The sequence below is a fragment of the Accipiter gentilis genome, chromosome 11 (assembly GCF_929443795.1).
Source record: "Accipiter gentilis chromosome 11, bAccGen1.1, whole genome shotgun sequence".
NCBI lineage: Eukaryota > Metazoa > Chordata > Aves > Accipitriformes > Accipitridae > Astur > Astur gentilis.
The window spans coordinates 25,376,551-25,399,900 of record NC_064890.1 but is presented as its reverse complement, the minus strand read 5'-3'; the positions used below and the strand labels follow the sequence as shown (position 1 = coordinate 25,399,900).

The 23,350-nt window shown below is 40.3% G+C and overlaps 1 protein-coding gene across 6 annotated transcripts in view; it reads right to left on the bottom strand.

The window, feature by feature from the left end:
* CADPS2 (calcium dependent secretion activator 2) overlaps positions 1-23,350 on the bottom strand; it is a 324,748-nt gene that overhangs the window by 246,278 nt on the left and 55,120 nt on the right. For all 6 annotated transcript variants that reach the window (XM_049814057.1, XM_049814052.1, XM_049814053.1 and 3 more), the window contains exon 2: positions 12,410-12,523. In XM_049814057.1, the coding sequence (XP_049670014.1) occupies positions 12,410-12,523 (114 nt within the window). The remainder of the gene's footprint in view (positions 1-12,409; positions 12,524-23,350) is intronic.

Genomic DNA, 23,350 nt, shown 5'->3' with positions numbered 1-23,350 from the left:
GTAAAAGATTTGGCTGTCTGGTTTTTTTCATAGTTTTCTGCTAAGTTTCATTGAGTTACCAAAAGCTCAAAAGCCAAGTAAAATGGTAACTTACTTTCCATTACAAAAGGTTAGACTTTAAAATTACAAAATTACTTTTTAATTGATGGCAAAAATAAAGGGTATTTTCTAATTTGCAGATTTATCTCAAATAAGAAACTACTGCACTACTGCCGTGGAGGAAGGTACTGAGAGATCACATGGGAGAGTAAAGCCAAAGGGGTTTGACATGGGCATTTCAATACTACTGATCACATTGCACATGCCACAGCTCATTACGACAGCGCAAGAAAAACAGTACAGAACTAGACAGTTAGCTTTGCTCCATTTCATTTTGCTTCCATCTAATTTAACTACCTATAGAGGAAATACTCTTGAAAGCATTAAAAACTGAGTTGCATTCAGAGCCAACCAGTAAAAGAGACAAGGGACAGTACTAGGATACTGACTCTTGTAATTTGTCCACGGATTTCTACCACAGCATTCTAGACTATCTGGACATAAACAAACCAAGGAGAGGAAGTAGGAAAGACCGACTGACAAAGGTATACTCCTGTTATTGTTAATGTTCAAAGGAAGATTATAGAAGACTTGCAAGAGAATAAACTCAAAACAGGGAGATAAGTATGTATTCATGGCTAATTTTATACTGGTTGGGAAGAAAGGTCTGAGAAAATGCTTGACAACAAAATCTGATCTCTGATTTAAGTACTTCTCACTCTCAGACTTGGAAGGCTCTGGTGCAGTAGTATCTGCACACGATAAGCAGAACAACATATTATTCACAGTGCATGTTTATCACAGTGAAACTGCACAGATACACACACATACAAACAAAGGATGCCTGCTTCTCTCAAAGGAAAACCTTTCCTACTTTTAGGAGAGGTACACCAAGAACAGAAAACTTACAAAACCATCATAGTCTCACCCCCCGGAGAGTATTTATTTTCTTATGCTGGGCTGTGAACCAGCATGCTGACTGAGGGAAAATGTTGAAAGGTATGCAATGCTCCCAAGTCCCAAGCACCCAGTTGCAGCTTTCTAGCTGGGAAGCGCTGGCCTAGTAGCATGCCACAGGTGAGCATCTTACAATTTATTTTGCCATCACTGCCGGAAAGATCAAGAAACAGAAAAAAGATGTCCAGAGAAATCATATGTATGTCTAGGACCACAGGAATCTATAAATATAGATGCAGAACTCCATCTTTTGACTATTTCATTTCAGAAGAAAAAAACCCCGAGACTAGACAGCAGCACTGTCTTTAATCATCTTGCCAGTCACTGGCAACTGTGCAAGCAGGCATGCTGTGTGGGACTCAGCTCTAAACGCTGGAGTACACCTCCATGACAACGTGCTGGCAAGCAGACAGAAGCTAATTCTGCACTAGCTAACCGAGGTACTACAGACAGGGTAGCTCTGTGTACAGCTGCCCTAGACACCTGCTCAGAACACCTGCAGACATAACTCTAAGGCCCACAGTACTTCCTATCCAGGTACAGTCACTTGTGAATCCTCCTTTCCTTTACATCAGCCTTAAAATTCATATCCCTGCTGATCACTCACTTCTGGAAGGACCACCAGCTGGGTGAGACGCATTACAGCAGTAAAACATAAAGCAGTACAAAGTATCACAACCGCACTAGGATTTGGGGCTGTGCCTGGAACACTAATTTAGAAATAAGAAAAATGAAAGGTCCAAGGGGGAACCATAATAAATGCCTGATATCAAATTATTTACTACAGATTAAGAATATGTAATTTGCTCAGCATCTTTGTTTTGCTAAGGAGGCACAAGACAGACCCATTTACACAAAGGGTAATACAATAAAAGAAGAGATTGTACATTTTACATTTAAAAAACAGCAAGCTAAGCAATGAGCTTAAGTTAATAAGAAAAACTGAACTAGGAAATTAGGGGAAATGGTTTGATGGTAAGGCCAAGTGGAAAGAAGAACAATTTCCTTAATGAGGTAGTTACTCTTAACTAGCAGAGCTCAAAGCAGGCATTTACTAACTGAAACAGACTGGGTTATATATTTCTCTTAGTATGCTCTGTTTAAGATAATGTCGTTTCTTGTTGAGAGTCTTGGGTAGATAGTAACTTTATGCCTGGATTTAACTTTGAAGAAACCTCTTTCTTGCTCTGTGAGGAGTAAGAACTTTTTAAGGCAACATGAAATAGAAAAAGCCATCTCTATGGCACAAAGCTTGCTTCAGAAAATAAAAGCTTGAGAAGAACCTTTTTTTCTAATTTGGCTTTTTGGCAATACCCTACAGCAGGAAATGTAGATGAACCAAAACCTGAAAACAATCACCAAGAAAATATTTACATCATCATCTGTGTTCTGCCTTCACAGTTCTCAGGATGTAAGAATTCATTGTCGTTTTTTGAAATTAGCAACAGAACAGGAATGAAATGGGGTTGAGAGAGATCAGTGAGAATTTAAAACCTCACTTCTCATTTACTGACTTCTGGATTTCAGCCATGCATTTGCTGACCTTTTTTATCCCTTACTGCCATGTTCTCTCTAGCTTGGTTTACTCAGAGATTATCAATTCTCCATTGAGAACAAAATGCCACTTTTCCAAGATATTACTTTAAAGTTTAAAAGATTTTGACAAGTCACACATCTCTAAGGATTTGACAGGTAAAGCTTTCTATCACAAAGTAAAACGGTAACAGAGAGGTTCAATCAAAATATGCAAACAAAAGTTATTTATCCCACCATCTAGAAATCTAAGAGTAAATGAAATAATATCCAGAGTAAATACCAGTCCTAGAAATTCAATCTAATGGTACATGAAAGCAGGAGGTTTTCTCCTTTACTATTTGTTTGCTTGGTGGGTTCGGTTTGAGGTTTTTGGTTGGTTGGTTGATTTCTTTTGGTTTTAAGATCAAGAAATCCTTTAACTATGAGATGGGTTGACCCTGGCTGAACACCAGGTGCCCACCAAAGCTGTTCTATCACTCCCCCATCCTCAGCTGGACAGGGGAGAGAAAAATATAACAAAAAAGCTTGCAGGTCGAGATAAGGACAGGAGAGATCATTCACTAATTACCATCACGGGCAAAACAGACTCAACTGGGGAAAGTTAACTCAATTTATTTCAAATCAACCAGAGCAAGGTAATGAGAAATAAAACGAAATCTCAGAACACCTTGCCACCACCCCTCCCTTCTTCCCGGGCACAACTTCACTCCCAGATTTCACCACCAAACCCCCCCCAGCGGCACAGGGGGACAGGGATGGGGTTTGTGGTCGTCACACGTTATTTTCTGCCGCTTCACCTCCTCAGGGCGAGGGCTGATCACACTCTTCCCCTGCTCCAGCGTGGGGTCCCACCCACGGGAGACAGTCCTCCACGAACTCCTCCAATGTGGGGCCTTCCCATGGGCTGCAGTTCTTCATGAACTGCTCCAGCATGGGTCCTTTCCACAGAGTGCAGTCCTTCAGGAGCACGCTGCTCCAGCGTGAGTCTCCCACAGGGTCACAAGTCCTGCCAGAAAACCTGCTTCAGGCTGGGCTCCTCTCTCCACAGATCCGCAGGTCCTGCCAGGAGCCTGCTCCAGTGCGGGGTTCCCACAGGGTCACAGCCTCCTTCGGGAACCCACCTGCTCCGGCGTGGGGTCCTCCATGGGCTGCAGGTGGAGATCTGCTCCCCCGTGGACCTCCCTGGGCTGCAGGGGGACAGCCTGCCTCACCAGGGTCTTCCCCACGGGCTGCAGGGGAATCTCTGCTCCGGCGCCTGGAGCATCTCCTCCCCCTCCTTCTGCACTGACCTGGGGGTCTGCAGGGTTGTTTCTTACATGTTCTCACTCCTCTCTCCGGCGGCTGTTTCTCCATATCCCAACTTTTTTTCCTTCTTAAAAATGTTATCCCAGAGGCGTTACCACTATCACTGATTGGCTCGGCCTTGGCCGGCGGCGGGTCCGTCTTAGAGCCGGCTAGTATTGACTCTGTCGGACACAGGGGAAGCTTCCAGCAGCTTCTTACAGAGGCCACCCCTGTAACCCCCCCCCCCCCCCCCCCCGCTACCAAAACCTTGCCACACAAAACCAATACATTCCACCCCTCGCCTCTGTGCATCACATTTTTAAGAACTATCATTAAAATCCACATTCATCACAGAAAATCTTCACTCACATCAACAAAAAAAAAAATTCCCCACACCAAAATCAAAATATCATCACAAAACCAACAAAAAGTGGACAATTTACACACACAATCCACCCCTCGTCCCTTCACCACAATTACAACAATAAAAATTCCCCACTCATCAAGCAGCTCTTAACTCTCTAGCTGCGTTCAGTCCATGTTTTGCCCGTTACCTCTCTCAATTACTATCCTTATCTCAAATTCCTCACACTACCCGCAACCTCCATAAAACCAATACAAACTATTAGTTGCTTGCAATTCAGTGGAACGATTGATTAGAAAAATGTGGCATCTTTCTACAGTGGATCTCTAATTAAAACTTAGAAGCCTGAAAATATTATGTGAGAAAATTCCAGCACCTAGAGAGTCAGGAGAGAGAGACCCTGGGCTGCAGTAACTTTGGCTCAGAGCCCATAGACATCTTGTGGAAATTTTCACTTGTCTAGTACTCGGATATTTCAAGTGTATTATTAACATGAAACTATATGCCTCCCTCCAGCCATGGAGAAAGACAGCTAGCCAGAGATTGGGCTGAGTATCTGCTTGACTGCTGAAAGGAGAAAAACAGCATCCTGTTGCTCCCCATTAGTTTGGAGAGTCCCTGAGATACTGCTGACTGGAACACACCGTCATCACAATGTAAAGGCACAAAGGAAAATTCACTAGCATTAACATAACTCTTTTAACAAAATATTTTGCAGTATTATTTCCACTTCTAAAGGGCCTTAAGATCAGCTCTGTGCTGAGACCTGGAAAAGGCAGTGGGAAGGATAACTTAGAAAGATCAAGAGTTGTCATCCTTTCATCATCTACTGAAAGAAAAATCTTTCCAAATAATTATTTCTAAGTTAAAAAAAGAAAATAAAATTTTAGTATCACTTGCAAGATTTCTGCAGCACTGTTGTTAAACTATTACATTTCTTACTAGTATCAGCCGAGCTGAAAAAACCCCCACTGTTTTCAGTTGCCCAGAAGACAGCATGAACAAAAATGTGTATAGCACAACATACTGTTAACTGTGCAAAAGCAATGTCCAGATAAATTGAGACCCAGTAAATCAGCAGTGGGATTAGGAGAAAAATAATTAAGCAACGCAGACCAAACTCACTGTTGTGTAACAATTTGAGCCGTTCCTGGTTTTCTAATTGGTTTGTTCAGATTAACGGACATCCAGAGTTTACCTAATAAACAGGTAAATAATGTCATGTAATGCTTACTACACTAGAGACATACCTCACTACCCAAACACTAATTGCTTCTGCAGTGTACTGTCAGATCGACAAGGCATCCTTATTTGCCTGGAACAACAGTGGTCACAAAATGAACAAAAAGGATACCATTACCGGGAATTTTTTTTAATCTAAATTCAATGAGCCATCCCTTCCTCTCTTCCTATCAGCACATACCACTTGGAAAGCTAAGGACTGGTACAATTAATGGACTAAACTCCATCTGTCAACTACCTACTTCATTCAGAAGTTTGAAATATAGGCCCATTATAATTACATCTGTAATGCTAACACGGAAACTGTATGACATCCTCAGTCAAATTAACAATGATCATCCACAAATATCAGTGTCCAAAGAGACGGGACAGACACAGTTTCAACAGCTAGCAATTATGTTCTGTGCAGATGTACTGCAAAATGCTTTGCTTCTCCGACACCATGCAGGTGGAAACGAAAACAAGATTTCCGTCTTTGAAAATGCAAACAATACAGTTACATGTAGCTATTCTCAGAGCAAGAGACTAGAGGATTTCAGCATTGATACACTTTCCATGTGAGAGCAATACACCACCACTCTCTCAAGAGAAAGCTGTGCGCTGCAAAGCCTGCAATTCAAGTCTTACCAGGTCCCTCCTTGGCACAGAAGAGGTCTAGATCAGGTAAAGCATGTTTTAATTTGTTGTATCTCATCTCACCTTCACTTCTTTGAGGAAAATAATTAGACTGCTAACACTGAGACATCTCCATTACATGCCAAATTGTGGTTGCTGATCCAAAACGTTGAAGGCTTTAGAGCTTCTTCAATGAAATGGATGACCTAGATAAACCTCTGCTAAGCCTCTTTCTTGGAGGTGGCCTAAAAACATTTTTATGAAGCTTTTCAAGGAACTGGCCTAAACCAGACCTCTAAAATAACAGCCCCCATGCCAACATTACACTGACCTCATGTTTGCCAATATTTTAAAGCAACTGGAAGGAAACTAACTGTGTAAGTGCTGATAAGTGCAACTATAAACATATTTGTTGTTGAAAGGCTCCCTCACAAGGCAAAACACAAGATTATCCTAAAGTTAATGTAAGAAAACATCCTGTTGAAACAGCTTCTCCAAATGAGACTGTATCAAAAATAAATCCCAAGTTGGCCTAGTATTCAGGTTTTTGAAGAGTATCTGAACAGAGCAAAAAGACCGTATCCTTAAATACATACGTATGCCAATTATGACTTCTGAGAAAAATGAAAACAAAAACCAGTGAATTTACACCCTGAAACCCAGTTAGCTTCTACAATTATAATCCTAATGTATTTTAATAAATGTTTAATGTACTGATTCCATGACTCTGCCTCGACAATATCAAAACAGAACATTCCAACATTTAATTACTATTTATTTTGCGTGTACTATGTTTTGATGCTAACGAATGCTTTTTACTTCCTTTAGGTGTCATCTTCATCCCTAAAATATTCATCAGGATCAACTATGCTTTTTGTTGCCTTGAATAAATCTGTGTACCTAAAATAGCTGATATTAAAAATCAAGCCGTAAAAGCAACCAAAATACCACTTAGTCCAGAGAGCTAGTTCCTTTTTGCAATTTCATCAGTGAGATCCTTTTGCCCCTCACTTCCGTGCAAAAAACCTTCAGACCAAGTTTTCCATATTTATGGGCAGAAATGGCATCATTGCTTCACTCCTTCCTTTACAGAAATACAACATTTTTCAGAGTGACCCAACATCTGAATGTCTTCATATAAAAAAGCTCCAATAAACACAGTTCATCCTTTTCTAAGGATGAATGCAAGAAATAATCGATGTTTCAGTCACACTAGTGTGTGCTTCCACTACAGGCCAAACAACTGTTCCATGTTATGGGAAGGAAAACGTTTTCAGGATACCTGTAAATGCTCATGCAGATTTGATCAAAACAAAGAAACAGTGATAATACCAAAGGTACATCTACACTGGCAGATGCTCACGGGATTATTTTATATAGAATTTTCTTCTATTCTCAGTCTCTGTAGATCTTTCAAACTCCTTAACAGCCCAATATTAACCACTCTGAATATGCCCAAGACTGGGGCTGGCCACGTTTGCCTCACACCGTGACCAGCTCAACCAGCTGCCAAACCCCACCTGAGGAATCCTTTCTGCACGCCACCTGCAGCGCAGGGAAGGAAGGTGTCCCCAGCCTCAAGAGGAGAGGGAGGGCAGGCTACACGAGCACAGACTGACCAAAGCAGCCCAGTCAGGTTTAGGAGAGGTGTGCCTACAGACACCAGTGCACGTCTACCAGCAACCTGCAGCCAAGACTCACGCCCTGCTCCTCCCTTGCCAACACGTTACCCACAAGGGCTTGCACTGGCAGTTCAGGATTTGGCACCGACGGAGACGTGTATTTGTAGGACTCCTGCTCTACTTAATGCAGAAGCTGAAAGGTACCACCTACCCCCACTGTGGAGAGGGAAGGGAAAGGGTTTCTCTTTACCATTTAGAACGCTATAGAGGGTAGGTTTGGATTGGATGTAAGGAAGACATTTTTATGTTAAAGGTGGTGAGGTACTGGAACAGGTTCCCCAGAGAGGTTGTGGATGCCCCATCACTGGAAGTGTTCAATGTCAGGTCGGATGGGGCTTTGAGCAACTTGATCGAGGGGAAGGTGTCCCTGCCCGTGGCAGGTGGGTTGGACTAGATGAACTTTAAGGTCCCTTCCAACCCAAACCTTTCTAGGATTCTATGACATGGGACCTCTGCTCTTTCTTATTGTTGATTTTGGTTGTTTTCTGCTTTTAGTAGAAAGTAGTTCACTTCTACTTTAGTTCACCCTCCTAAACCCTCCCCCCAGCGAGGCAGTGCTGTTCCATTAGCTAGGTTTGTACACGAATCTCCTGCCTCATCAATTTTTGCTATTGGCCATACCTCAGCTCCTTCCTATTGCCTGACTGTGGCAGACAACAATTTAATTTACCAAGGACTACAACACCTGAATTTAAATAGAAATTAAGTTAAATATGATCTCTGTATCACAGGCAAACTGGTACAGGCGAATTAAGCCTGATTTTAAATTCTGAAAACCCCTCATAGTGCTAACTGCTACAGATCCTGCATTTAACATTCAGATTTAAGCAGCATGCAGTAATTATGGCTTAGAACCACATATTTAAAATGAAGCAGCAATAAAAACAGGAAAACCACCAGTACATAAACTTCTTGCAGCTTCATAATGATTTAAGCAGAGAACTGAAAACCTGAGAACTTGCAATCATTACACTATTGAAAAAGTTTTCACAGTATTTTAAACAGTCATTACATTTCTTTGCACCCATTTTACTCATATCTAAGACTGCATAAATTCAAGACTAAAGAATCAGTACTGTGAGTTTAGCCCAAGGTATATACATACCTATTAAAGGTATGTATATTAAAGGTGGTGAATGAACCTCTTATGGCTCTGCACAAAAGCATTTTCCAACCTTCATGAAACAGCATGCAAGAATTGATGAATGAAAGATTATCTACTATTTTAGTGATAACTTTTTAAAAAACTGGGTTGAAATATGCAAGGAAGGACTTTATTTCATAAGTCACTTTCTCACTTAATTTTACGCTTAGCAGTGTGTCCAATATAATTACTCATAATAAATTGCCATATGATTGAATTTTTCTCTTTATCCAAAAAGCATCACGAACATCTGATGTTCTGTCGATTAGAATCTGGCTCAATGTTTGTAATGGAATTTTCCACACAAAAAAAAAATAAAAAATCCTGTGTTAATTCTGAGAGAATGATTACAGAAAGAGAACTCTAAACATTTCCAAACCTTCTCTAAAACTAGGATGGAAGAGGAAATAATTCCTCAATGCAGTCTTAATTATATGTATACAAAAACGAAACATGCTAAATTTCAGTGAGACTTTGAGGAAGCATGGAGGGATGCTAGCAGGAGATTACACAGAACCTGAAAATAACCATTCCTGGAGAATTAAAGAAGAGTTTATGCGACTTTTTCTATGAACTGTTTTCCTATTAGATTTTTAAGATAAATGAAAACCAATGCCAGAATATTAATAGAAAGTCTTAAAAACCACAGCAGCATTAGAACAGACATAACGCTGGAGGATAAGGCAACAAAATTGACCAGTGTAAACCTTCCCAAGTAGTCCTGACACAGAAGCATGACTCTCTTACACCACAGTGAAATTGATACCAAAATTCATATTTATTTATTTAGTAAATAAATTACTCTTTCAGCAAATATTTCTAGAAAAGTAAATCAAAGACTGAGCTATAATAAGTTCCTAAATCTTGGAACTTATGCTTAGATTCTTAAAAGGACAAATTCTGAACAAAACCAGTAATTATAGACAGATGTAGTGACTCCAAACACCTGCAACTAGTGATAACGGATTTACATCACATGCCCAAAACCTTCTCTTTCACTTTCAAAGTTAAAGAGTTGGGTGTGGAAAATCAACTACAGTAATGAGAATACCCTGGCTTTGCAAGCAATATTGTCATAAGTCTCAAACCATGACTGCTGCATAGGATTAAAGGCAAATTAATCATTTTCAGAGTAAAATAATTACTGTGAAAACCATGTATTTGTTTCCTTCCATGCCAGGTAAGACTGAAGTAGCTCAGCAACTAAGGTGTAAGGAAATTGACACTGAAGCTTATGAGATGCTGTATGACAGAAACAAGTAAGATGTCCGTAATTCAAACTACTAACAAACGTCATCAAGTAGGAGATGTGATGGACCACATGTGGAAGACACAAAGGTGAGAAAGCATCAGAGCACAGCATCAACAGAACACACAAAGAAGTAACAGAGATTAATATTTTCAACAAATGGGTAATGAAGCAGATGAAAAAGGCACAAGAGACACATATAAGCGATGACATCAGAATACGTGGTAAGATGCATAAAATTTGATTGAAATGCGTGGAAGAGGAGCAGTAGCTTGAATTCCAGCTGGATTCTACCACTGCAATGTTTATTAAATCTAATATTGCATACTGGTGACTGACTATCTACTAGAACCCTGAAAAGAAATAAAAGATGACTTGCAAATGCTGACTCAAACTGCACAACTGGAAAAGGGTGTGCAAGTCTGGGAGGAAATCTCTGGAAAGAATGGAAAATGGAATTGGGGGAGGGGGGTGCAGAGTGGATAAGCAAAAAAAGACTGAAGAACCAAATTACAGCTGGTAGATGAGCTCATGGTGTATTAACACAGGATGAAGATCCCACTAGCCCATGGCATCCTTCTAGCCTTGACAGTGATGCCAAGATCTTCAGAATCCCCTGAAACTGGAAAACTCTGAACACTTGTACACTTAATTCAAAGTGGTGAATGGCTGAAAATAGCTTGAGAATTTGAGTCTTCCATTTTATGGGACTATCTCAGATTATTATGCATAACCTTTCATTGCAACAGCAGATATGCTGAAAAACAGTTCTCAATGTGTCCAAAAAATCTCAGTGACAAAGACAGAAAGTATATCTTAACAGGATAGTTACTGTTCAGGCCTTTATTTTAAAATAATTTTTATTCATTATCACTTCCTTTCCAAAGGTCAGGATACTTCCTCTAACACATCAAGGTGCTTACACAGCTTGCTGAAAGAAAGGACCATAAACATTATGTCCTTTTCAATTCCACCCCACGTTCAGCAACTTGAGACATCCCACTCCTCTGAAACCTACTGCTGGGCAGCTAACTACCTCAGCCTTGCCCCACACCATCTTCCAAACTGTCCTTCCTCCCAGTCTTAGCTTCTTCATCAGTTTTACAGAAAAAAGGATTACTTTCTAACAACTTCTGTGCTGTTCTCGCACCCCTATATAGTACCTTATGAATGTTCATATTCTCTTCTTTCACTTGCAGACCCATCCCCATCCTTTCATAAGCATTTTTTATGAGATTTCCTTCACTTCAACTGCTGCAGTACTGATCAGACTGTGATCTGGAGAAACTCGCACCGAGTTCTCACATTTCTGTACAACAGGGAAACCATTTGTCTGCCCCACCTCTTCTTTTTTTTTTTTTTTTTTTTGTGCAACATAATTTAATGTAGATAAAACCAAGCTAGGACATAAGTCACATCTTTTTCTCCATGAAGAAAAGTTTCATTCAATAGCAAAGAATAACTGAGAGAGAAAAATGACAAATAATATATAAAAAATAAAGATAAAAAAATTGGAAAAAAAGATGCAGTAGAGTGAAATATGGAGGAAGACCCTTCAAAAGAAATACAAGTTTAACACACAGCCCTTGTGATTCATTGAGCAAGTCTGAAGTTGGATGAGACAGAATGAATTCACAGTACCATTTGCTAAGAGTAAGAAATAAATACTCTAGCCATATGCTGCTGCTGTTACAAAAAGGACAGTGAAGTGTCCTCTTACTTCGGAATGGGACCTGTCACTTAGGCAACTAAAACCACATCTAAAGATCTGCGCTGGTGACCATAGGCACTGAACATGCCTGGGAAGTCACAGCAGAACTTGAGAGCTGGCCCAGCTGTGTGGGAAGTTTCTCTTCTTTGGGAAGGGAACAGGCAGTTCTCCTCCAAAAAAACTCTGCAAACTAAAGATCAGAAGACATATTTCTCAAGATGGTAACTTACAACTGAAGCACTGATTAAATGAGGTAACTTATGACATATGGAGATAAAGATAGTGGTGCCTAGTTGTATCAAATGCTGTCATAAAGATTTTTAGGATCAGGGGTATTTCTTTTTTTTTTTCCTCTTTTTTTCTCCTTCTTCAAAAAGGGTAGATATTTTCCAGTTCAGTTTATCTCTTGTGCCCAGGCAGTAGAATTCAACTTTTAAAACAGGGAAGCTGGAGTAGGAGGAAGCTGTTTCTACAAGGTTTGGAAGTTCACAGCCTTCGAAAACTTAAAATTCCTTTCCTTATATCTGCATTAAAAGAGATCCTATGAACTTTTTAAACAATACAGAAAACAAAGCATATAACTTACCTCGTAGTAACTTCGCACAGCATTGCAAAATGCTTCATCTGCTACGATTTGCGTCTCCCCATTCAAAAAGGCCTGGAAACGTTCCTTCAGTACCTGTAGCTGCTGCTTATTGAGCTATGCAAGAAAAAAAGAGGAGAGAGGAGATAATAAATACAGTTAGTCTCGAAGTAAAAGTGTGCAGCACTATACACATTTGAAAGCTGTGAATAGGGAAGAAAAGGCAGAGGCTCCCTGGCCACCTGGCTCCCTAGTGAGCAGATATTCTTCAGAGTCCCACCTGGGCAAGCCAGGTTGCTGCAGCAAGTCAAGCATACACTCAGCATGCAACTACACCTCTACTCTTTCCCTTGTGTCCTCAGGATGCTACAGGTAAGTCTGCATGGATAGTTCTTCTGAGCAATATTTTACATGCATATGCTGAATAAAATGGCTGACCTTCCCTATGGCAGAAGCACCAGCTAATAAAACTTAGCTCTTAGGTCCAGTCTTCAAATATTTCAAATAAGTGAGAAACAACTGAGATGCCTCCATTTTTTGGTCTAATCTAGCTGCTACCATTGGCATGTTTTAACAAGCACGCTTGCTGTGAAGAAAATAGATGAAACATACTCCCTATGAACAAAATGGACTTCTAGCCACAGATGTTGTACCACTATCAACGACATGAAACAACTCATCTTGGGGAACAGGAGCCACAAGGCTCCAAGAATAATACCAAATTACATTTTGTGAACTTCATATCAAAGTTGAGTCCATTCTGAAAACAGACTCCTAGTAGAGAACATTACATGATTAAACCTTGCAATCAACCTGTTTTTAACCAAAGTTTAATGTTATGGGAAAAAGCAAAATCTGAAAGCTCTCTAGAGATCCAGATATAGACCTTTTGCCAAGGTTCCTACCAACTCTTGAAATATTTAGTATGATATTTCAATTCTGTGAGAAGTTAGAATGTCACAAAGGAGACTGCCATAACATACTAATATAACAAAGCAACAGTTAAATATAGTTGTTTTGCCTTCCCACAACTTAAAAACTCATGCAAAGCCTTTATTCCAGTGAAAAATTCAAACACAACTCATTGAGAAGATTTTCATCCTTCCTGTATTTTGCTTTGTTAAAAATAAACAAAAAAAATATGATAGCCAGAAATTGAAAATATTTTTTCAGAGGGCAGAAAGTTATATTTGTAATGGCTAACCTGCAACAAATAACATTACCCTGATCACATCATTGTTTCTTACAGAAGAACTTTTTGGCATCTACAGTAAGTATGGTGACCTTAGGCTTTCAGGTCTCTAATGTCAACACTCTGAAACCATTTGTCCTGGTTTCAGCTGGGATAGAGTTAACTGTCTTCCTAGCTACAACATTGTTACAACATTAGCAAAATTACTGCTCTCTATAATGTGCCTACCTTGGACAATGCCTATTTCCTTCCTATCAAGGGAGGATTTTCATCCTACATAAAGTCTGCAGAGTTTGCCAAGCCATGTGGGTCTACGAAACACGCAGCAATTTACTGCAAAACTCTCCATATTGAACACAAACCTGAAAGCTGTGCTATTTTTACAGGAAACAATAGTACAGATGCCAACTAAATACTTGATATGAGAAATCCTCTGAAAAATGGTGAAGTGTAGGCAGTAGCAATGCAAAGCCAAAGAACTATGCCTTTGAAAAAAATCCAAGCAAGTTAAAAATACATGGTAATTCTGTTCCTCATCTTAATGAAACGATTAGCGATACGGAACTAGCCCCAGGAAACCCCTACCAAAGACAAGGCCTCCTGCTGAGGCAAGCAAACTTCAACAGAGGTTGCTGTGACTTGGAAAAATTTCCTGCATGACCTCTTGAGAGCAGCAGCCCAACACTGACACATTGTCAGCCTGTACCACTGCTAGTTAAAAATCAATGGGAGAGAAGTATTTGTATTACGTCTGCACATACAGCAAGAATGGCATCTATCCACCTGTCTGCCAGACATACATTCCTCGCACAGAATCTGCACCACAAAGGTTAGCTGTTTCTAACAGAAATCAAACTTTATTCCCACATGTGCAGGACAGGTCTTTCCCTTTATTTGATTCCCCTTAATTCTTCTCTAATTTTCTTAAGATACTGGACAAGCTGAGATATCGGAAAATGAAAATCATTAAGGATGGTTTGAGGGTTTTTTCAGCACACACTTGTTCTCGTAGAGGGCTTAAAAAAGAGCGGAGCACTCCCGCAGACGGTGCACCACTGCTGAGCAAGCAGCTCCTTTACCCCATGGAATATTCACAGCTCTGACACAAGAACATGCAGGCTTCCTGCCAAGGCAATTATGGAAATATGTTTCCATGCTTGCAGACTCCATTCTTTAGGTGATTTGCTTGTCTATTACCCACACATCAAAACAAAAACATTATGAATAAGGCAACAAAATATAAATTCAATTCTGACTTCCTCATTTCTAACCATCATAGTTCAACAAACTGAAATGCCTTTAAAATATTTATATATGGCTTTCATATTCACTACTTCAGGTAGTAAGGAATTCTAAGGGTTGGGTGGCATTTTAGGATTGCTGTACATTTCTTAAATTACTTATGTTTTCTTGCGAAAACTGGATGTGCAGGGGAATAAAGTTCTCCAGCAAAACTAAAAAATAATAATAATTCCAATGGAAAATATGAAAAGCTACACCTTGCACTAAGGATAATCTGAAGTCTATTTTACAGCTCCCAAGTACTGTCATGTATATAGATGCAGTTGTGTTAACTGTCAAGATACAGAATAATTTACAGTGGTCTGCTGTAGCATACAGTTCCTCTGTGTTTTTTTTATTTGTCAGAATATTGAGTGTACAGTGAATTCTCACTCATCTTTTTTTTTTATGTTGGTCATTTTTAATGGATTCATTAACAGTCTTCAATTTGCAGCCAAATGCCTTTAAAAAATGAAATGAAACAAAACAAAACCAACAGTAAAAGAAGTAGCTTAGAAATGCGGAGAATAAAGGGAAGTCTAATTGCATTAGAATGCCATAATAGCGAATGGAGAGAAACAGGCATCTATACAGGACATTAACTCTTGGACACTGGCAAACAGCTCAACCTATCCAAGTCTGGGCTACCTTTGAAGTTGTCCACCTTGGTTAACAAGAACAAGAGATAAGCACATCATGCATAACCAGAATCCCAAGCGAAATGCTTAAACTTAAGGGCAATTAGCCTGGCCAGATTCGCTCTGGTAGAAGTTCACATAAAGGAGCTCAAAATCCTTCTGCAGTAGGATTACCTTTTCACTGCACATGCCTTTTCTGCCTTTCCTCTGTGTAAGACCCATACACATCAGACCTTTGCTTTCAGTCCCTCACTACTTCTTTACATCTTTACTGTCAGTTGCCTCTGTGTCTGCATTTTAATTCCAATAGAAAGAACCATGAACAGCAAAATTAAAATAAAAATTGACATTACTACATGTACCCCCAAATGTAAACTGAACTGTGAATATCACCTGAAGTGTTACAGCGAAGCCTCACTGATTCTGTTGCTTTCCCTCAACCTGCTTCAGTTTTGTATTACTTATTTGGATTTCACATTCTCAGTGGTATGAAATCTGTTGTAACTCTTCATAATACTTCATAAATAACTACTGCTGCTTCATAGGAGAATGTATAAGTAAATTCCAGCAACTCAGAATACCAAGTTTGACTCCATTCTGCAGAATGACTGAAGATAAGCAAAGACAACGTTAAGGGAAAACAAGATTAACTGCCCTCAAATTTGCTTTTTCTTTATTGCAGCCATGCAACAGGTAAAAATTTCTCTTCCCCTCCATGCCTGTGCCTTTCACAAAAGGTAACTTTTTTTTTTTTACTTTACATTTGCTAACCTTAATAGACTATCAAAGAATATAAACATGTATTTAAGATAGAATAAACTTCATGAAGAGCTATTTAATTAAATGAAGAATAACTTTTTTCCAAGTTGCAGCAGCAATTTAATTTTTCATAATTTACAGAGTAACACAAAGGTATCGAAAGAGCCTAAAACACTTAATTATTAAAAAAATTTCTCATCTTGCATTTAACATTTCAAAGAAGTCTTATATATCGCCCAATGCATTCCTCTTTGAGCACTAATTTAAAGATTTGCTTTTTCCCTTCTAAAGTGAAACTTGGGGATGAAAAGCGAGAGGCATTTCTGTTTTAGCTCCACTCATACCTTTAAACAATGTTAATAAACGGATTTTACAGAGTTTAAATTCTTTTTTTATAATAAGTTGCATTTCAAACAGATCTGGCAGTTTAGGGAGTCGTTCCAGTGTCACAGGTTTTACTTCTTTAAGTAATAAACTCCAATATTTTGAAGGAAAAATGAAGCATGTATGTATATGTAACAGTAACACTTTATCTTCTCTTTGAAAGAAATAAGGAAAAAAACCCCATCCTAGCTTCACAGACTTTGATGCTAGATGTGGAGCATTTTCATCTGCTTCTCACTGCCTAAGTACACAGCTCACTACTGCCCTAAACATATGCAGCCAACAGCAGCTGGCAAAGACATAACTCACAGCACAACTGTCCCCTACAAAACTCTGGACTTTAAAATGAAAAAGCCTAAAATGTGGCCACAGCCAGCCTCCCTCCCCAGTGCCCCAGAGCACCACGGATGCTGACTTGCAACCACAGCCTGCGGCTGGCCCTATTCCCCACAAGTGCAGTCAGCCAAAGAGCTGGTCCTGGAGGAATAACATTCTGAACCATTGCCACCTTGTGGCAGTTTTAGAAATACAGCAAACAAATAATTGCAGGTTGCATGTCTTCACACTCAGAGCTGGGATCTGTGCGAGTTATCAATAAGCCCCTGACCTTAGCACAAGCAAGAGCACTGCTGCTTCTCTACTCCCACACTGTAGTGTGAAATTACCCTTTTTCAGACCACATGGGTATTTTAGGGAAATAGCAGGAGGTGATGACTGCAATTACTGATAGAGCTAGATAAAATATTTCTTATGCAGACTACAAAAAGAAAGGAGTAGGGAGGAGCCAACCAAAGAGCCACTCCCTGAATTCTCAGCTGCAATGTATATGATCTGTAGCATCAAACATTACTTAAGTCCCTGAACAATTCCTAAAAAAAAGAAGCTTTTTTATTTCAAAGCTACGCCATTTTGTCCAATGTCTTCCGCAGCAGCAGCTGCTTGTGGACAGCTTTAGCCAAAACAATACTTTTTGAGAGCAGAGAAGAGCGGAAAAAGACATAACGCAATGAGCATTCCCTCAAACAGCTGTCTCTCCCTTCCATTTCAGTCAGGAGATAAATATGCATCTCCTGAATGAACAGAAACGAAGGTACAAATAAATCTTTTTCCATCCAACTTCTCACACATTTCTTTAAGCGTAACTTTGTTTCTTGTCCTGCCAGGCTCTTTGTCAAAGAAAAGAAAGGAAAAAAGAGTAGAAATTATGCTAAGAACTAACTTTCTGATGTCATGAATTGAGTTTCGCTATACGATGATTCATCCCACTTGCCCATACCCTCAGCCAGAACCAAACCTGGATGATACAACAGGTCAATGCACTTACAGTGATGCTCAATTTAACACACCACTTCCAGGACGATAAAAATTCAACTACCAATAATTTCCTAGCAATTCAAATAGACCCTACACATTTAACAGGTCCACTTGCACATCAAACCAAGTTTTCAACCTGAGCTCCACATGCACACAAAAGGAGCATGTATGCACTTTACATGTTTTTTGTTGGGTTTTTTCAGATTTTGTTTCATATGATTTCACTCTGCCTTGAAAGGTAGCTGGTTAAGTGCCAATCTAACTGCCATCTCCCTTGTCTCCCCACCTTCCCAAATCCTCCAACCGCGGTAGCGTGCTCAAGGATGTCAAGCTCAGAGACTCTCTCCCTGTGCCTCTTCTGCAGAGTCTCCCAGCTCAGCCGTGCAGGGGTACTGGTCAACCCATCACAGCGGGCTTTCCTCTTCCCAAACGAGCTTTGGAAACGGCAGGACAGCATCTAATAACACTTGCAACAGCCATCACTCCACTGCCGAGTGAGACTCAAGAACCACCCTGCCGTAACCCCAGCTTCCCATGGTGGTGGAGAAGGCTTTATCCACAGGGCCGGACTCTGGAAAGCCACATACACACTTCCTCTGCAAGAGCCAAGGGCAGGGCACAGTGTCTTAGGCTGAACCCATCATTATCCTCTCCTTCCAGGAAAAACAAAAAACGCCTGTGCCACATCATTGGCTGCTGATGAGCTTCACCTCACACTGGTGATGAGAACAAGCCTGCAAAGCAAATAGCCAGTTATAAACAGCAATTCTCACTCCATTTCTCCTCCCTCTCCACTACCCTGCCTCCTCTTCCAGTATCTGCCTACACAAGAATATTACTTGTGTTTCAGAGCAGAGACGGAGACTGTTCATTTATAGTGAATTACTTGAGAGATTTTCTACTGAGGAAGAAGACTAAATAAATAGTATTAGAGAATCTCAGCACTAAGACAAAGGTGATAGCTGTGGTTACTGTGCTGAACTATGGAGGTCTTCATTGTGTGCAATAATGGCCCCAGACAGCATGTGGGTGGCACACAATACATGCTGTCCTTTACTATTCATTACATAAACCAGTTTGATTTTCTATATAACGGATAAATATTTTGCTGTCACTTAGCAACCTGCCCTGTTCATTGATTTTCTTAAAGCTTAAGTTATTCCAAGTAAAACAGTGTCTGTAAGGATTCTGTTTGCTGTCACTCTGCACAGACTACACTATGTACATACTCGTTGTGCAACAATTCAGTGCCTCGTAGAATCAAATATTAGATTTCCAAAATCAGATAATACATTTACCAAACAAGTTCATCATTCTTTATAATCAAACAAGCACAACATGGCATTTACCCTTCATTGGCCTGACACTTGTTTAAAAACCAGAAACACTACCAATAATGTACTGGTCATTCAATTCCACTTATAGGGTATTTCACTGTAAGTTAGAAATATTTTCTGTATCATTAAGTCTGAAACTTTAAATATTTTCATTGTCTGGAGCATCATATTCAAAATTCTTTGACAGGATTGTAAAACATTTCACAAGGAACAGAGAGTTTGGGGGTTGGTTTTCTTCAGGAGTAGAGGGGATGGGACAAAAATCACAGGCAGTAAGCAAAGGCCAAGTCTGATTTATGTGAAGCAATTCAAGTGTACCACACTGACTACCAAAATATAGAACCAAAGACAGCTTCCAAAAAAGTCAGATTGGCAACCTGAGAGGAAAAGAAAAGTTATTCTTTTGATAATGAAGGGGAACAAATATTTGGGGTGGGGAATCAGACTCCTAATTTTTGGCCAAAAGAATAAAAAGATATAAAGAAATGCAGAAAAGATTAACTACTTAGCAGTTCCTCATAGCAACGGTAGGTTTCTTTATTGTTGAAAAAAATTGTCAACCTTTTACAGACTATGCCACACTAGGAGAGAAAGCATCTGCTACGTATTTGTCCCAAGTGCAGTAAATATCACACCCAATAAAAGCTACCTCTGAGATGAGGTTGTCAGTGCAGTGCAATCATCTTCTTTGTACCTACTCCTATCATCTGAGATTTGCTGTAGAGTTTAGCTGACAATCATCAGCTAGATTTGTATTATTGTATTTGTTTCTTCTGTGCAGCAGACTTCACTGATCTCCTCTCAGTCTTGAGTGGCTGCGTAGACATGCTTCAGCTAGGCCAGCTATGCTTTGCCGTCCCTCGTGCCACCACTGTTTGAGGCCACCTCCCATGCAGAGTACACAGTGGCACTGCAGCTTTATTTCCTTGAGGTTGCCAGAGGCACAAGGAGACCAGTCATGCCTGAAAGCTACACAAGCAAAGCTTCCAGCCAAGAAAGCTGATGATGGCTCGTGCGGGTGACCATGAAAATTATGCCTAGCAGAGATGCACACAGTGATCCTTGCCCTGGTGGGAACCTCAGCTACTAGTGCGTTTCCAGAAATGAAAACTGAGGGAAGTTTAGAGGTAACTGCTGTTAACATGTGAGTAGATGTACAGCTCTGACTCACAGTGTACGTCAGCAGTTCAAACTGTGCTGGACTGAATGGATTTGCACCACTTCCTACAGCATAGCTCCTGTCTTCCTCCTCTGCATCTACATCATCTTTTCCACCCCATGTCAACTTTACACCCCCAGAACTATTTGTCAGAAGAACTATTTACTCCAAGAAACCAGCTTTCTCATTTTGCAAAACTTCTCCACATATAAATTAAGCTACCAGAAACAGCTTTTTCATACCTCAGAAGTGTTGCACTGAAGAGCTTTGTTTGCCAACAACCTTACACCAGGACGTTTTGCCAGCAAACATCTCTAAGTGTAGCTGAGGAGGCTACAGCAGAGTTGCTTGAACTAACGGAAGCATCAGCAAAATACATGTTCCTCCAACCTACTCTCATATTTCCAAGGGTGACATTCATGTTCCGGTTTAGCCCACTTTTTAAGGAGACACTGTGATCATACAACCCTTCCTTGGTTGTGAAAATGTCAGCTTTTCCCCCACACTTGTAACTTCTGCATGCACTTCTCAGTTTCTATGAGTTCTAAGAAAAAAAATGTGTGAAGGTTTCACAGATAACAAGATTTTCCCTTCTCTGAAAAATCAAATTAAAATAAAACCCAAATTATTCTTCTCAGTGATGGAAATGCAAGCAAAACTAAGAGACTGTAGTTTCTGTTTCACACCTGGCAAATACAAGTTATATGCCCATCACACTCCGTGGCAACATGTTTCAGGACTAGTTTGGCTTAAATTCAAGGAATAGAAAGGATAACAATAAAAGTTGGAATAAAATCCAGAACAAAGTATCCATGTTATTCTGGGTTCTGATAAGGTCTAAAAAGTATTTCACCAAGCTAAGTAATTTTACAAAATATTTTCCAGAAAAAATTATCTAGTTTCATTAATTGGCAGAATTGTGTCCATACTCCATCTACCTTCTCTGTGAGGGCTGTGAAACAAAAATTGAGGATGCATGGGACCTCTAGAATTCATCTAGTCAAACCTCCTTCTCAAAGCAAGGCTAGGTCTGAAGATAATCATGCTGTTCTGGCCCTTGTCCAGACAAGCTTTGCGTATCTCCACCAAGGAAGATACTGCAGATTCTCTGTGTAACCTGCTCCAATGCTTTTTCTGAAGTTCCCACCTGGTCCCCTAATATCTTGTCAGAAGTTCCATGTTGTGGCTTCTGACTATTCCTTCCTGTTCTTTTCTTGCGCACCTCTAAAAAGAATCTGGCTCCATCTTCTCTGTAGCCCTGTTCCCCTTAAGGACTACAGAATAGCAGTTAACCTCTTAACCTTCTCCAGACGAAACCAAACCAGACCTCTCCACCACCCCTTGTGTATCCTGTTTTCCACCTCTCTAAGCATCTGAGGGGACCCTGATGGACTTCCTCCAGTTCAAGATGTGGCCACACCAGTGTCAAGCAGATGGGAAAATAAACGTAGTTCCCCTGACCTGCTAGCTGCACTCCTGCTAATGCAGCTGAACATGCAGCCAGCCTTCATTCCCTCAACTCACGCTCTACTTGGCTCCCCATCAGGATCCCCAGGTCCTTTGAGGCAGAGGACGCAGCCAGTCAGTCCCTTGCCTGTAAAGATGCATGGGGCTCTGGCCTTAAAGTGTGGCTTGGCTTTTCTTTGTGCTGAACATCTAGAGATTTTTGCTGACTCATTTGTCCAGAAAATCAGGAGTCCCCTGAGTAGCAGCCCTGCCCTTCTGCTATCAAGTGGTCCTCTCAATTTGATGTCATCTGAGAATGCCGAGGCTGCCTTCAGTTCTATTTTCCAAGCCCATCTACAGAATCACTTAGGTTGGAAAAGACCTTTAAGACCACCGAGTCCTAGAACTGATTACTATACTTGTACACCAGCATCGTTTGGTCAACCCACCCGCACCCTCCCCCAGCTCATCATCCCAACAGGAAACATGAAAATACCACTTCTTTATGGAGATTGGAAAAATAAATTGACAATACATCAACTGCAGCACAAACAGTTATTTTGAACTAAAGCCTTCTGGCTTCCCTAGAACTAGATAGGAGCAGACGGTCCACGTCACTGAATCACTCTTCAGGTTAAGGGCAATAAATTCAGACTTAAAAACTATCTCATGAATTACATGCCTTCAACTCCAACTAACAAATTAATGTCCTGAAAATTTAACAATGTATCAGCACCTTGCGAAAGTACATTGTACGTACCAAAAATGGTCTTTGGGGACTAGACAAGTTTATGGAAGAGAAATCTACTGCAGATTATATGCACAGAAATGCTACAAACTAAATACAACCCATACTCCATGCCATCTGGTATAGGAAATTCCTGAGTTTAATGTAATTATGGTAATTACCACATACACTTGCTCCATTTTCAATCTCCACCTAGACTGGATCTGATTAAGGCCACTGTTAGAACTAGTGTAGTTGGCTAGATGGACTGTTTTTCCAATCCAATTAACAAAGAGAAGAAACTAAAGAAACAGAGGTAAAGCCTGGCCTGTAAGGTCATTAACAGTTATGTTGTCACATCATACAGACACACATACTTTACACATGACCACACACAACCCAGTTTAGCTACGGTATGGTAGAACTAGGATGCTTGAAGAGCCGTAATATTAAAGACTGTAGAAAAAAAACAAAAAAATAAAGTGCTAACCCAAGTGACCTTCAGTTTTGTCTGGCAAGGACATCACTGCTGCAAAAGAGACTGCAGCTTTCAGTGAGCTATCCAGGTACCATCTCATCTTGTACACTTCTATTTGTCACATATTGTCCCCTACCCTGGAAACCTGTAGTGGGAAAAATTTCTACTTTGAAATCCCTCCCCAGCCTCTCAAGATGAGCCTCAAACATTTCCATCTACTTTTCAACGA